Raw genomic sequence first — 16,014 nt, 5'->3', positions numbered from 1 at the left:
CAGATTCAAATATCGTATAGAATTTTCAATTTTTTTACTGATGAATACCAAATGTAGAATTTTGTTTTATTTTAAATTATTTATTAAGTTAAGTCTTCTTTAATTTCAAAGTTGCACATTAGTTGCAAATATTATTTGTATATTTAATTTTATACGAAATATTATTTAAATAATATATGTTTGCTAATAAATATACAGTTTAAATATAAGTATTCTAATTAAAATAAGAATAACAAAAATCAAATAACAATTTTCGAATTGTATTCAAACAAATTATCTTTGTTATAACTTTTCTTTTTCTTACAGAGGTAGAATATTTTAAACTACTTTGGTTCAATAAAATGTATTTTAGTAGCATATTAATACGCCGCGTAAAATAAATAAAATTTAAATGTTGTACAATTTGTTCTACTTAAACAATATAGGACAGATTCAAAGAAATTTACAATATTTTAATAATTTAAAAATAAATACATACATCTACTTTACAATTATTATAAACTCCGTCGACAACCTTTATACACAATCAAAATTTGTAAGCGAAATGAATTAACTTTAACTTCACAAACCTTAAAAATAAGTAACTAAGATCCTTTAATAAATTAATAGAATTGTCCTAATAGATTTGGTATAGTACAGCTGTTGCTGCCTATTTTAAGCTAATATTTCCTCTCCTACATATTTGGGAGGTATTGAATTTTTTAAACCATTATGAATCTGCGAGCGCGTTGATACTTCTTCTTCTTTAAAAAATATTCAATCAACTTGAAGTAAACTTTGAGCTTTTTTTTTGATCATCAATGGTTATAGTGTCAGAACAAATGCCATTTTCGGTCGGCAGATCACTGTTGGGAACATTTATTGAAGGTGGTGGTGTGGCCCCTTTAGCATTGGCCAAAACCTGCCGCTGTTCATAAATCTCGTTCACAAGCTTCTTGACAAATGGATGATTAAACTTGCCTTCGGTGGAATCAAAAAATTCTTGATGCTTCAATAAGCAATTATCACGTTTTTCATACTCAAATGCTTGCATCACCATATCAAGTCGATCAAGATCTTTAACAAATTTAGACTCTGGACTCTCACCTTGTTCGTATTCCTAGAAAAGTAAAAAAGCAAAAATTATAATTAAAACAATCGATATTTCAAAATAATTATATAATAACAGCAATTCAAATATATATAATTTAAAAATAAGAATTAAATAGCAGAAGAATTCTAGATGTTAGCTTCACTTCACAAACCGTGCTTTAGCTAAGCAGTATGGCAATATTTTTACCACACACGGATATTAAATTCTATGTTTTAGAAACAACTTAAAGAACATTATTTTTGAAAGATCCAGATTAAGATCTTCCGAAGTTGTCTTCAATCATGACAAAAAGCTGAACATTTACAAAGAAAGTATTGAGTTTTTTCTTCTTCCCCTTTTCAGTAGACAGCGCAAGAATAACGGCTCTAATAAGAGAGAACTACAACCTATTGCTTCGTAGATTGTTTTCTGATATCAATCTAATTGAATCTTTGATAGCGAAGACTTCGGTTGAAGACACTGGACGAGTTCATAAGGTGAAAGAACCTACTTATGTTACCTCTGAATCATTCATGACGATATAATAACTGCATTTACGTAGTAATTCTTTTTCTTATCCTTGTCTCTGATAGAAAGACCAGTACTACATGAACATTTAAATTTTTTAAATCAGTTTCGATTATAAATATGATATTTACTGTCTTTTTACAAACTTTAAATCATTTTTTGTGTCTATAAATCAGGGATAAATCCTGTACAAGCTTTGTATATACCAAAAAAAAACTCTTTCTATTTCCGAACTATGAAAAGAAAAGCTTTTTTGTAATACAAAAAAATACTTTTAAAGTTCGATATCTTAATTCAAATGATTTGATTCCAGTGTTATTAAAGTAAAAACTATATAAAACTTATACAGAATATATATTATATATATATGACAAAACTTGAAGAGGGATTATTTAATATTTTTAAGGAGTTATTGTTCAATGACGACTTCCGAAAAAACTGAGTAGTAGTATATACTCATGTAAAACTTTTAGTTATCAATATATATAAAACCATACCATAGTTTAGTTTTGAATTATGGTTGAGAGATGTAGGCTTTCCAAATAACAAAAACCGACTAACATTTAAATACGCGATCACTACAAAAATGCACTCACATATTATATTTTTTTGCCCTCTTTTTTTTTGGAGTAGAGCATTCATTTGATATGAATTATCAGCGCGAATTATGAATTATATTATTTGATTTTTATAACGTTGCTAATTAAATAGATTAGTATTCTAACGTATTAATCTAAAATATTTGAGTAATCTATTTAATAATATTGTGGCCCTTTGAAATCAAAAATATCTCACTACATCTGTTGAAATTTCACAGTTTCTCGGAATGTGAAAAATATGGAGCATGCTTTATGACTATTACGACTAATAAAATACTAATAGATATCCCAACGATTGCAATTGTAATCTTGTTGATTAAGACTAGAACAAAAAAATGCCAATTAGCAAGCTTTATATATAATTAGCATTCATCAGAGTCTGAATTTAATAATGTTCTATTGCTTTATATACAACTGTTGATTAAAATTAGGACTTACATTTATAACACAAAATATTATCATTGAGATTATTCGTTTTTCCTATATATCAAAAGGACTAAAAAAATGTTTGGCCTGACATAAAAACATATCACATATTTTCGTCATCAACTGCAGTACAATTATTCCAACGCATTTCTTAAGTTTCCACATATTAATAATGGATCATATTCTTTAGACTTTCAGTTTTCTGTTTCTGTGATCAATTCGATATAAATTTAGCCATTTGTGCAATTTAGCCATTTGTGCAATTTAGCCATTTATCGTATCATACGTTCTATTTGGGACCGACCTCTTTTTAGGATTTCATTCTTCGCTTTAAAGCCCAGTGTATAAAGCCCATCAGCATTTCTTACAAACTCAGAAGATGTCTTGGGTCTTCACCCCCGCAACAGAAAGCCGTGGATGTCAGAGTCTACCTGGTCTCTCATCGAATGCCGCAGAGCTGCAAAGATCACACGCGACAATGCTAAAACAAGAGCGCTCAAAGCAGAAACCCAATTCACCTACAATGAAATGGTGAAACGAGTAAAGCTTTCATGCAAGCGAGACAAACGTTTATGGTATGACAATCTTGCAAGTAAAGCTGAAGCAGCAGCCGAACAGAGAAATATGAAAATTTTATATGACATCACAAAAGAGCTTGCAGGCAGAAGATGGCCGACTTCTCACATCCACCGAAAACCAGCTTCAACGTTTCAGGGAACATTTTTCAGAAACTCTTTGTAACAATACTACCACTATCACCAACACTGTCACACCGGCTGAACAAAGCAGCTTCTCCAGCCTAAACAGTTGCAGTACATCTGTTATGAATAGAGTACCTGATGAAGAAGAAATTGTTCAAGCTATAGGCAGTTTAAAGAACAATAAAGCAGCTGGTCCAGATAATATCACAGCGGAACTGTTAAAAGCTTGCCCTTCGACTACCGCTAAAATGTTTCAACCTCTCCTGAGAAGCATATGGGAAAATTGGCTGGAAGGCTTGCTGACCGTATTACCTAAGAAAGGTGACCTGAGCCAATGCCGGAATTACAGAGGCATTATGTTGCTGTCGATTCCTTCGAAAATATTAACTCGTATTCCAAATGTCCAATATCTACAAGTTCTTTTGATCTTTCAAATAAATTTTGTCAAGTTTTTATGTGTTCCAGTCAAAACCTTCGGTTGTAAGAATTAAATACCTGACATTGTCAAAGTTAAGACGAACTAGTTTAAATTCAGTATAGTGATTGAGTGTCGCTGTCTTTTTTTTGCATCAGCGTTATTTTTTTCTGTCAAAAAACAATGTAAAATCGACCCATTGTTGTGAAAATAACAAAATTGTTTTATAAACACAACTGTAAGTTGTGAAGTTACGTTCAAAATCTCATCTCACCATTTGAATTACATACATATATTAATATGTATATATGTCAGACCAAATGTTTTCAACCCATATGTCTATAATTTATATTCACATTGAAAATAAATTAGAAGCAAAATAAAGAAGTATCTTTAAAATTATAAACTCAAAAAATGTATTAATTTGTATACCTCAAATAATTCCATTATACGTTTGCCTCTTGGTTCAATTAATTTGCATATATCAGCCATAGCCTTAAATTCCAAAGCGCGTTTTTCCTCCTTGGATACGCCACAAAAAGGTGTTATGTCACCCACCAAACTTTCAGCTAAATCATGCACTAAAGCCAATTCCATGCAACGTATCTGATTAAGACCCTCACTGCCGTCAAGTAGGAAAGTCATCATGCTCATACGATACATGTGCCCTGATATGGATTCGCAATCATTGACGTCACGTAACACCCAGCCGGTACGTTTTGTGTGCTTTTTATAAAAAGAAACAAGAAAAAAAAATAGAATCATGAAATGTATTTGAAAATTTTGTTTAGTTTAGAAATAGTAAAATACAATTAAAATCCAACAAAAAATATAATTAAAAAATATTCATTTTTATATATCAATTGTTTCGTAATTGCTTTTTCTAAAAGTTTAAATTGATTTAAGTACATGTTATCTAAAAATATTACTATTGTTTTATATGTATAAGTAAATTAGTGGCTTTTATTCATTGTTTGCATATACTACCGCAGCGAAATTGCAATAGAAATCACCAAAGCGAATATACTATATATTCCAAAACTAGTCATGGAAACAGGAATATTCAAAATAATTTTTAGTAAAATAAATACGAAACATGTTATCTTTCGCTTCACCGAAGTTTTAACACCCTTCACGAAGAAAAAAACAATTATGAATTACTGGACTTCAGTTTTGAACTATGTTTCCAAGGCAACAATATGAGGGGTGTACCCGTATTCGTCTTAAACTCAACTAGTCTGATAATATCTTTCTCAGAATTCAATTCGTTTAGTATCATCAATACTCACAACAAATTTTCTGCCAAAGTAGGAGTAGCGCAAACTGACTCAGTGCCATGTGCTCTAAAGAGGTTCTATGAGCACCTATGAAGATTGTAGGTTGAACGGTAGGATAACATACCGGTTTGAACACTTGAACAGAATAGAGCTCAAATCGTTTACCAATTCTACTCAAAACAAATTTTCTATCAAAGTATGAAAAGTAGAGCGCAGACTGACTCAATATAATGTGCTCTAAAGAGTTGCTATGAGCACCTATGAAGATTGTAGGACCTTTATAAGGAGGTACTACAAATTGAACGGTAAGATGACATACCGGTTGGGACACTTGAAACTAATGCTTATCATCACTTCTTTCTATTTTAACTTATGGACAAGTTATGGATAATTTAAAAATGGCTTAGAATGATATGACCGTAAAGTGGTCCCTGACTTAGGTGCACCAAAGAAAAACTTGACACACACTCTTCCGCTAGCAAGGTTGTAACGTTTGTTAATAGAACATGGATTTTCACTTTAGGTTCTCTTTTTTCTAATAGTTCTCTACGGATCCAAGAGTGGTTGCCACTAAAGAAGAAAAACTTAACATATGACTTTGCATTACCAAGTACCGAAAGCTTTGTTAGTATAAATACAACTAAGACATACACCTCATGAATGAAACCCAAACTATTGACCACAGTTAAAAGAAAACACCCCAGGTAAAGCAAAACCCATTTCTAAGAACCCCTAAGCAATCTGAGTGCATTCAAGACACGGACTCATGCTGAGACAAGTTAATCAGACAACTGCTTCTTAACGAGCCTCCTAATAAGCCGTTTTTTTAAATATTTTAATAAAACATAAACCTATTTTACATGTATTATTGATATAATTTAATGTTTTAGTTATTATTTTATTAAAAGTGAAAAAAATATTTGATCAATATAGAAAATTATAATTTTTATCGTTTTACCCATAAAACAGCCCTTTTCGTATTTCATAAGTAGTGACACGTGGGTAAAATTACCGATAAATTTTTATTATTACAAGTGACATTCGAGTACTATTTTTAGATAGTTTGTGACTACAATTCATGGCAACTAGTTTCAAAAGATATTTTGGAAAAGGGTAAGGCCATAATAAATATTAAGTAATTTTAGCTACAGTTCGCAACTGTTACCGTTTGTATTTTGTAAGAAAAATATTGCTGACCTTGTTATTTTTGTTGTAATTAAGTTTATATTTTTATATACAATATAATACATATGCAAATTAATACTCATAAAACAAATAAACGACTCTCTGTTATTTTCAATGCAGTATTTTATGCAACTAGGTAGAACATGCTAACGAATCTATTAAAATAAAATCTAAATTCGGTATGAATTTCCAAGCAAATTTTACATAGGTAAAAAAAAAATAAAAATAAAAAAATTATAATATGTGGATTTTCGCACAACGCCCAAGAAGTCTATTGTGTCTTCCTTCATGGATTCAGAAGAGCATTTCTTTGAGTCTAATTTTCTCAATAAATTGTAGTATCATACCTATTTTACCGCGTCTTATCTCTTAATAAGATATTAGTGCCGACTTAAATATTTCTTTCAAGTAACAGCTGAGCAAGCCTGCAGTACGTCTTTTCAGGTCTCATTTTCTACCCAATTAGATTTTCTGTAATTATATTTAAGTTATTTTTACTAATTCCACGCAATCTTCAAATTGATTTAGATTAAGAGTTCCTGTAAGTAATTTTATTTGTATAACCCCGGTAGATTTTTTCAATATACCCTCCTCATTTGTTCTCTTTATATCACAAAATGGTATTTTTAAGTTATTTTGTAGTCAGAAATTTCAACGTGACTACGAACTCAAAGGATTAATACCTAACTAGTCTGACTAAGCATATTTAACTTACCAAAACACCTCATCATGAATCTGCACGTCACCTGATGAGAATGGTCTGCTTTGATTGCATGATACAAAACTATCAGTTAGGACGGTTACTCTATGGTTCTGATAGTTACTTCAAGGTGGAAATAAATACATCCGTCTACGATATCAATTTCTGATTAGCCGATAATTGTGTTTTTCCCTAACACTTCCAAGTATTTTATCCCCGGTTCATAAACAGTTGTTCCGGATTTCTCTTCAATAAGAATACCGTTCATATGTTGTACTGATATTTTCTTGTTTATCTTGTAGACATGCCATACCAATTCTTTTCATCACTAACAGAAGTTTTGAATCGTTTGAAAAAAACTAAAGTTTAAGAACATAGTATTGTATAGTATTGAAATTTCGGAAAGTGAATATTCTTTCGATCACGGCAATCGTAGAACTGATTTCGATTAGGTTAGTTTTAGTATATACAACACACTAAGGTAAGTGTGGTAGGAAACTAGTTATTCAATATTTCAGTAATGAATAAAACAATAAATATACATTTGTTGTGTCCATATTAGCATCACGTTAATAGGAAAAAAAAAAGAGTTCGTTTTTCTACATCTTTAAGTATACATGTAAATACACAATATCCAAAGGACATCCTATATTTTTTCTATATTATATACATTATAACACTTACTGTTAAACTTAATAAATTTATTTTAAGATTTGTATATATAATGTATATATGTGACAAAACTCGTTCATCTCATTAGCCGGCGAAAGGCATTACAAGTATCGATGTTCCTTTTAGTAGGTATTAAACCAAGAGAAAGTGAGAACAATTTGAAAATTGAATGTTATATTTTTTTTACTTTTTTGATATGTTCGTAACGGCTATGTTATATGTGACATTAGAGGAAATAACGTACAATAATGACCAGTACTACTTAACCGAATTCCACCTGTTATTGCGATTGCCGGTTTAACCGAACGTAGTAATGAGTTTTAGATCGTTAAATTTAGGAATAATTGAAAGAACTGAAAACTAAATTACTTTGAAAATTTTATAGATTTGCCGTTAAAAATAATTAACGTAAACTGAGTAAAAATTAAAGGTTTATTAAAAACAAGAAAAAATAATTAAGTAAAAATATTTATGTGTATAATTAAAATGAATGGAATATTATAACGACTTAACACCTAATTGATCACATGCTAATCGAAAACAAAATTATTTACTTTATTAGAATAATAAATAAAAATCAAATTCTTGCGTGCTCAGAAAATATACGTATGTTGTATTTGCTCTTATCTTCCGAACTTTGAAGGCATTTTATCTTTGTTTATTAAGTCTCTATAAACTCTTACAATAGGTCGACTCAGCTACATGTATGTAGCGCCCATTCTGTAAGTAGTAAGTAGCTAATCTCGACTGGAAATTCAACTACAAATTATATTTTTTTCTTTGAAGCACTAAAAAATGATTAAACATAAATTATCTACACTTATTCCACAACAAAAATTAAGACATCAAAAGTAATTTGAAGTGAAAAGTTAGAAATAAACAAAATATTAAAAAAAAACTGTCTTCACTTAGTGATAAATGGTTTATTTACAGAAGTAATTTTTAATACTTTTTTGAACATCTTTCATTACTTATAAGCTACTTGCTTCATAATCTATCTATAAATACTAAGTAAATACAGTTTTTTCAAATAAATTTTAACCAGAATTTTAGTGCTTTTTATATAGAAGCTCAAAAATTGAAGAAAAGAAATATTAAAAAAAAATAAGAAAAAAATTAAAAGCAAAATTATAAAAGAAAAGCATGAGAAAAAAATTGAATATATCTATAATAATAAATTAAAGAAATAAAAAAATATATAATAATAATATAACAAAAAAATAATATAAAATTGTAAAAACAAATATTAAAAAAAAAATATATACATAAACATATATAAACTAAAAAATATATTATATATAAAAATTGTAGAAATTATATATATATATAATAATTGGAAAAATTATATATATATATATATAAATGAAAAATTAAATATAAAATCTAGAAAAAAATATATAAAAATTTTTTTATAAAAATTATGAATATAAAAATTATGAATATAAAATCATAAAAAAAAATAAAAAATTATTATGTAAATTAAAAAAAATATATACATATATAAATACAACAAAAATATGTTATTAAAAAAAAATATATACATATATAAATAAAACAAAAATATGTTATTAAAATAAAAATATATATATATAAATAACATAAAAATATGCTATTAAAAAAAACATATACATATATAAATAAAAGAAAAATATGATATTAAAAAAAATTAAAAAATAAAAAAAATAAAAAATTAAAAAAAAAATTAAATAATAATAAAAAAAAATATATAAAAAAAATAAAAAAAATATATATAAAAAAATATATATAAAAAAATATATAAAAAAAATAAAAAAAACATATATAAAAAAATATAAAAAAATAAAAAAAATATAAAAAAATAAAAAAAATATAAAAAAATAAAAAAAATATAAAAAAATAAAAAAAATAAAAAAAATATAAAAAAATAAAAAAAATATAAAAAAATAAAAAAAATATAAAAAAATATAAAAAAATAAAAAAAAATATAAAAAAATAAAAAAAATAAAAAATAAAAATATAAAAAAAATATAAAATATAAAAAAATAAAAAAATATATAAAAATAATAAAAAATATAAAAAATATAAAAAAATATAAAAAAATATAAAAAAATATAAAAAAATATAAAAAAATATAAAAAAATATAAAAAAATAAAAAATAAATAAATATAAAAAATATAAAAAATAAAAAAAATATAAAAAAATATAAAAAAATATAAAAAAATAAAAAAAATATAAAAAAATAAAAAAAATATAAAAAAATAAAAATAATAAAAAATAAAAATAAAAAAAATAAAAATAAAAAAAATAAAAATAAAAAAAATAAAAATAAAAAAAATAAAAATAAAAAAAATAAAAGTAAAAAAAATAAAAATAAAAAAAATAAAATTAAAAATAAATTTTCTAAAATTTTTGTTGTTGTCTTTTCATTTCTATTTGAACCCTTTTAACTATATATTTTATATTTTGTTACTATATTATATTTATTATAATATATTTATTATAAATATTATAATTAATATTTTTTACTCCATATTTTCTTGCCTTTAACATTTTTGGAGACAACCAATACCTCTTTCATAATGCTGATTTGATAATCTTGACATTCATTCATTTTTCATTTGAAGACATAAAATTGGTTTCGTGTTTCGAACTGTGGGAGAAAACTTCAATTATTCTACTTTTCAAAGTAGTTTCTAAGAATTCATACTTTAGTTATGCTCTTGAAATGTATAAATATTATAAATACGTGCTATTGTATATCAATTATTTTAAATAATATAAAATTCTTATATTTAGAATATCCGTTGAAATTGTAGTTAAGAGCATATGTCTACCTTAGAAGTGTAATGCGTGGGAAGTAATTAAGAACATTTTCAGTGTTTATGAACATCTCTAAAGCAGTGTTCAATTTAAATAAATTATATAAAGTACATTGAGTGGCTACACAATTGATAAACACAAAACATTTAGGAAATATTAAGTGCTTCTAATTGGTTTACACATAATCATCACATGTCATCGTATTAAAGATAGTAACATAATCGCTATTATATACACATTATATATAATTTTTTAAATAGTCTCTGCAACTGTAATTAAGTGGATCAATTGATATTAAAAAAATTGTATGTTTAAATTTAAACTAAATTAAATATTTTAGATTGAGAGACCTTGAGCTGCTAGATGCAATATTTTTACTAAAAGATATAAAAAAATTGAATTAAGAAATATTCCTAATTGTTAAAATGTACTAATTTATTAAAAAATACTCATATTAAAATACTTTTCAAATTTTTCATCATTAAATTTCTTTCATACCCTTTGTCCAAATAACTTCGGAAGAGTTAAAGTCAACTTTTTTCTCGTTTTAACTAAGAACACGATGGTTATCATGTTTATTTTGAATGTGAAATAATTTCAAAATAATTAATAGTAAATTTTTATTTTTTTCATAAAGTATTTAAAATTAAAAGAACAACAACAATTTATAATAGTTAATCACATTTATATAGCTGTAGTTTATCTGTTCCTTCTAAAATTACCACAAACTTTAAAATTTAATAATTATTCGTTATTAAAGAAATAAAATGTACGTTGGCTTTGTGTGAAAACGTGAGTCCAAGATAAAAATTTGACAGGGCTCAATTTCCGATATTTTGGTTCCAAAAATAACAAACAAACCAATTGAACCTATAGATATTTACAAACTCCGCTGTTTACTTAATTTTCAATATACCAGTCAAACTCATTACATTCTGATCTGTCTGTTTTAGCCATATGGCCATCTGGAACAAATTCACTATCAACAATTCCTTTTGAATCAAAGATGATCTTGATTATCTTGAAGGTATTTTATTCCTGTGTGACTCTTCTGATGACGTCTATGCCATACCATTTCTTTTTATTTTGCGGCATAAATTTGGAACACCACATTTTATCAATATTTACAATTGTTGAGTTACTTGATTGTAACATTGGGATTTCCAGACCTTGATATATATACAGTACTTGTTTTTTTGTGCATTTAATAGATTGCAAATAATTATTTTGCTTTCCTTTTTTGAAATTAGTTTTTCTGTGTTCTTATATTGAGGTTTTTTCGAGTCTCAGCGCAACTGGGCATTTTTACTCTTTCTTAGTTAGGAAGTTTCTAAAGAGTCCCTCTCTCCCTTCTCTTAGACTAATTTATGTATTCCTCACATACTTCGCTGTGTTGTTTGCTTATCAATAATAAAATCGTAAGTGTATTTAAATGAAACTTTATAAATGTTTACATATGGGCTCTCATTCTTGATTCATTCTTATAAACTAACATACGTTGAAATCCCGTTCCGTACAGATAGATATTTCTGTCCTTAGAAACATTGCTCTGTATTGACTCTATTCTATAAGAATTCGCACAATAGCGGAATTGCACTTTGGAATGTTAGTATTTAACGAAAAGTATCTTTTTCGTTTCTATTGACTTTTTGTAGATTTTTTTTTAAGTTTTTGGCAAAGGTATGCAATTTTATTCTGTCATTATTTCACAATTTGTTCTTTTCTTTTTTCTATACATAAAAATAGAAAACAAAGTATTGTAAGGCAAGAACTTGTTGTATGTATCATGTACGACATAATCACGTACGAAGTTATTTGTATATACATATATTGCATTATTCAATATTTATTTTTACTAATCCTACAAATTTCTACAATTTTATTTTTCTATCATATTTTCGTCGCAGACACAATGTTTTCACATAAAGAGCTACTTTGTATAATATATTTTAAAATAAATTTCATTGAAACAGAGAGAAATAAGAAAAGAAAATGTATCGCAAAAGAAGAAGCAGAGTCAAGGCCAAGATCAAAGTCATTGTATATATACCTATGAACGGGAAGAAGAATATATATTTATTTTGAAATGTATCTGAAAATTTCAGAGGTTTCAATTTATATTGTAAAGAAAATTATATAGAGAGAGACTAAAAATTGTATACCAATTAAATTCGGGGATTTTTAAAACAAATAAAAAATGTTTACTCTTTAAACATTAAATTATAAATTTAATTAATACAATATAGAATACATTTTAGCGCTATAAAACATTCCAATATTTTCACTTTATAAATTGATATAAGTTTTGACTTAGATGCCCTTCACATAGACTCATTGACAATTCATTAATAGAATTTTTTTCATTTAGATAGTGTACGATAATATGACAGCTACATATATTAAAACATTAACTGAACGATAAAATTATGGATTGTAATATTTTCTATATACATTTCGTTGGATTGTTTACCAAATTGATGTAAATAGACTCCAAACAATAAAAAACTTACAGAATAGAGTAGAACCTGTCATCTGTGAAGAAAACGGTGTTCATAAAATTCTATTCTTCACACAGCAAATAAAGGTAACATCCCAGCATTTAGCATTAGCATTAATACAGCACTTTATATATTTCATAATCCGTAATTTGCATGGATCCACCAACCCATCTTGGGAACAGTTGCTTGTTTACTTTCTTTGCAAACAGTAAAGCTACAGTGGGAATGATAAGCAATTCTTAGTCATTTCTGTTAACGGGTGCTGCTGAGACATAGATACAACCGCTATTAAACTTCTACATAGTGTTCCTAACAAAATGTCATAAATCCTGTATTTGTAATGATAACGTTGTGAAAGAAATAAAAAAAAACAAGTTATGAGAAGTATTAATAAGTTAAGCAAATACATAGGTGCTTTAAAATATTCTTAAATATTTCAATGATCGATTAAATATTTCAAAATATAAGATTATTACTGAAAAAAACAATATACAATATATATACATATATGTGCCGTTTGTTTAGTTTATAATTTGTTTGATGAAAAAAGTTGGTAGTGCTTGGAGGCAAGTGAGACCTTATACGACCACTGCTTGCAGACAACGTTACGAAGCTTTGTGTCTTCGGATTTCGAATGGACCAGGATTACAATCTAATTTGAGTCAAGAGATCCTATCTTTGTGTAATATTAAGAAATATTAAATGAAAGACATAGGGGGGGGCCCGCGTGCCCTCTGGGAGCGAGTACACAAGGCAACGTGTCTGATTGCATTTAACATGGAAAATGCCAGCGCAATCCTTGTTGTCCTCAATCCAAGTTGTCGCACAGCCTCCTCGTGGCACCCCTGGATAGTTACCTGGCACCCGCTGGGTAATGAACTAATAGTGCGTACGGCGAGTCCTATCCCCAGGACTTTAAATTTGGGTTGTGCACAGGGTTTGGTACCCGTCACGTAAAATCAACCACCAATGAAGGACGCAAGAATGCCTCGGAACTGGAAACCGAATAACGTTGACGACCAATGCAAACGATTAAAGGACTATGATTTACGGATATGCACCTGGAATGTCCGGACCCTCTATAGGGAAGGTGCCTCTATCCAACTGGCGGAAGCCCTCAATAAATGTAAGGCTGACGTCACCGCCATCCAGGAAATGCGATGGATAGGACAAGGCTGCTCTAAAAGAGCAAACTGTGATGTATACTACAGCTGCCATGCAAATCGACGTGAATTTGGATGCGGTTTTGTGGTAAGCAAGAGACTATCAAAATTAGTCCAGCGATTCACACCGGTGAACGAAAGGCTTGCCACACTCCGTATCAAGGCAAAATTTTTTAACATCACGTTAATTTGCGCTCACGCGCCGACAGAAGAAAAGGACGACTTGACCAAAGATACATTCTACGCGAGACTCGAGGAAATTTATGACCGCAGTCCCGCCCACGACGTTAAAATTGTTCTCGGGGATTTTAATGCAAAGGTTGGAAGAGAAGAAGTCTTTGGTCCAACTGTCGGAAAATTTAGCCTCCATGAATCAACCTCCAACAACGGTCTAAGGCTAATTGATTTCGCTGCGGCGCGAAATATGGTAGTATGTAGCACCAGATTCCCACACCGTGATATTCACAAGGCAACGTGGCTATCTCCCGATCAAGCAACACGAAACCAGATTGATCACTTCGTGATTGACGCAAGGCACGCTTCTAGTGTGCTGGACGTACGTTCATTCCGTGGTCCAAATATCGACTCAGATCACTATCTTGTCGCAGCCAAGGTACGCATGCGGCTTAGTACCGCCAACAACGTACGCTCCAATGTTCAGAAAAAACTAGACGTTAATAAGCTGCGATCACGAGAGACAGCCGAAGCCTTCGCCGCTCAGCTCTCTAGCCGATTAAACAACCAACCCTCCCGTTCCGATAATGCCGGTAGACAGTGGGGACATATCTCTCACTCCCTACGCACAACAGCGGAAGATGTCCTTGGTTTCCAACGTCCCCCACGGCGAAACCAATGGTACGACGAAGAGTGTCGCCAAGCTACTGCTGCGAAGAACGCGGCCTATAAAAGGACCCTGCAGTCAGCAGCAACGCGAACCGTGCATGAACAATATCGGGAGATGAGGAAGGTAGAGAGGTGCCTATTCAGACGGAAGAAACGAGATCAAGAAAGGCGCGAGCGAGAGGAAATCGAGGTGTGTAGAAATAGGAATGATGCCCGTAAATTTTATCAAAAAGTCAACCGTCTGACTCAAGGCTTTAAGCCTGGTGCATCAACCTGTAAGGACGAAAATGGTAATCTGGTTACAGATACGCAGAATGTACTGAAAGTATGGAAGGAGCATTTCTCCAAACTACTATCTGGCGATGATAACATCAACTCTGCCATTGAAGAAATGCCCTCTGTATCCCCAATCGAAAATGATGATGTTGAAATTCCACCACCTAGCCATAACGAAGTGCGTGTTGCTATACAGCGACTTAAGAACAACAAAGCGGCAGGCGCAGATGGCCTGCCTGCTGAATTGTTCAAAGCCGGCGGCGATATGCTGATAGGGTGCATGCATCAGCTTATCTGCAGAATATGGTTAGATGAAAGTATGCCCAGCGATTGGAATCTCAGTAGCCTTTGTCCTGTCTTGAAAAAAGGTGACCCGACGATTTGCGCCAACTATCGCGGGATTAGCCTGATACCTGTCGCGTACAAGGTTCTTTCAACTGTACTGTGTGAAAGGTTGAAGCCACATGCCAACTCACTGATTGGACCTTATCAGTGCGGCTTTCGACCTGGTCGCTCCACCATTGATCAGATATTCACACTGCGACAAATCCTGGAAAAAGCCCACGAACATAACATCGATACTCATCACCTTTTTGTCGATTATAAAGCAGCTTTCGATAGCCCCATTAGGGATCGCGTTTACGCCGCAATGTCTGAGCTCGGTATCCCTGCAAAATTAATTCGGCTTTGCAGAATGACGCTGAGTAATACCCGTAGCTCCGTCAAGGTAGGATCGAGTCTCTCTGAACCTTTTGATACCGTGCGAGGCTTCAGACAAGGTGACCCCTTATCATGTGACCTCTTCAATTTCGTCATGGAAGTGATCATGCGCAGGGCAGGTGTTCATCGTAATGGAACA

The 16,014-nt window shown here is 29.9% G+C and overlaps 1 protein-coding gene across 1 annotated transcript in view; it reads right to left on the bottom strand.

Annotated features, from left to right (window-relative positions):
* Nucleotides 1-292: 292 nt before the first annotated feature.
* LOC119689737 overlaps nt 293-16,014 on the bottom strand; it is a 29,245-nt gene continuing 13,523 nt past the window's right edge. The window contains exons 3-4 of the mRNA XM_038104633.1: nt 4,174-4,467; nt 293-1,099 (exon numbers count right to left, since the gene is read on the bottom strand). Of these exons, the coding sequence (XP_037960561.1) occupies nt 761-1,099; nt 4,174-4,467 (633 nt within the window). The 3' untranslated portion in view covers nt 293-760. The remainder of the gene's footprint in view (nt 1,100-4,173; nt 4,468-16,014) is intronic.

This window comes from Teleopsis dalmanni, chromosome X, assembly GCF_002237135.1.
Source record: "Teleopsis dalmanni isolate 2A chromosome X, ASM223713v2, whole genome shotgun sequence".
Taxonomy (NCBI): domain Eukaryota; kingdom Metazoa; phylum Arthropoda; class Insecta; order Diptera; family Diopsidae; genus Teleopsis; species Teleopsis dalmanni.
The sequence above is the reverse complement of the archived record's forward strand: the minus strand, read 5'-3'. Positions and strand labels throughout refer to the sequence as shown.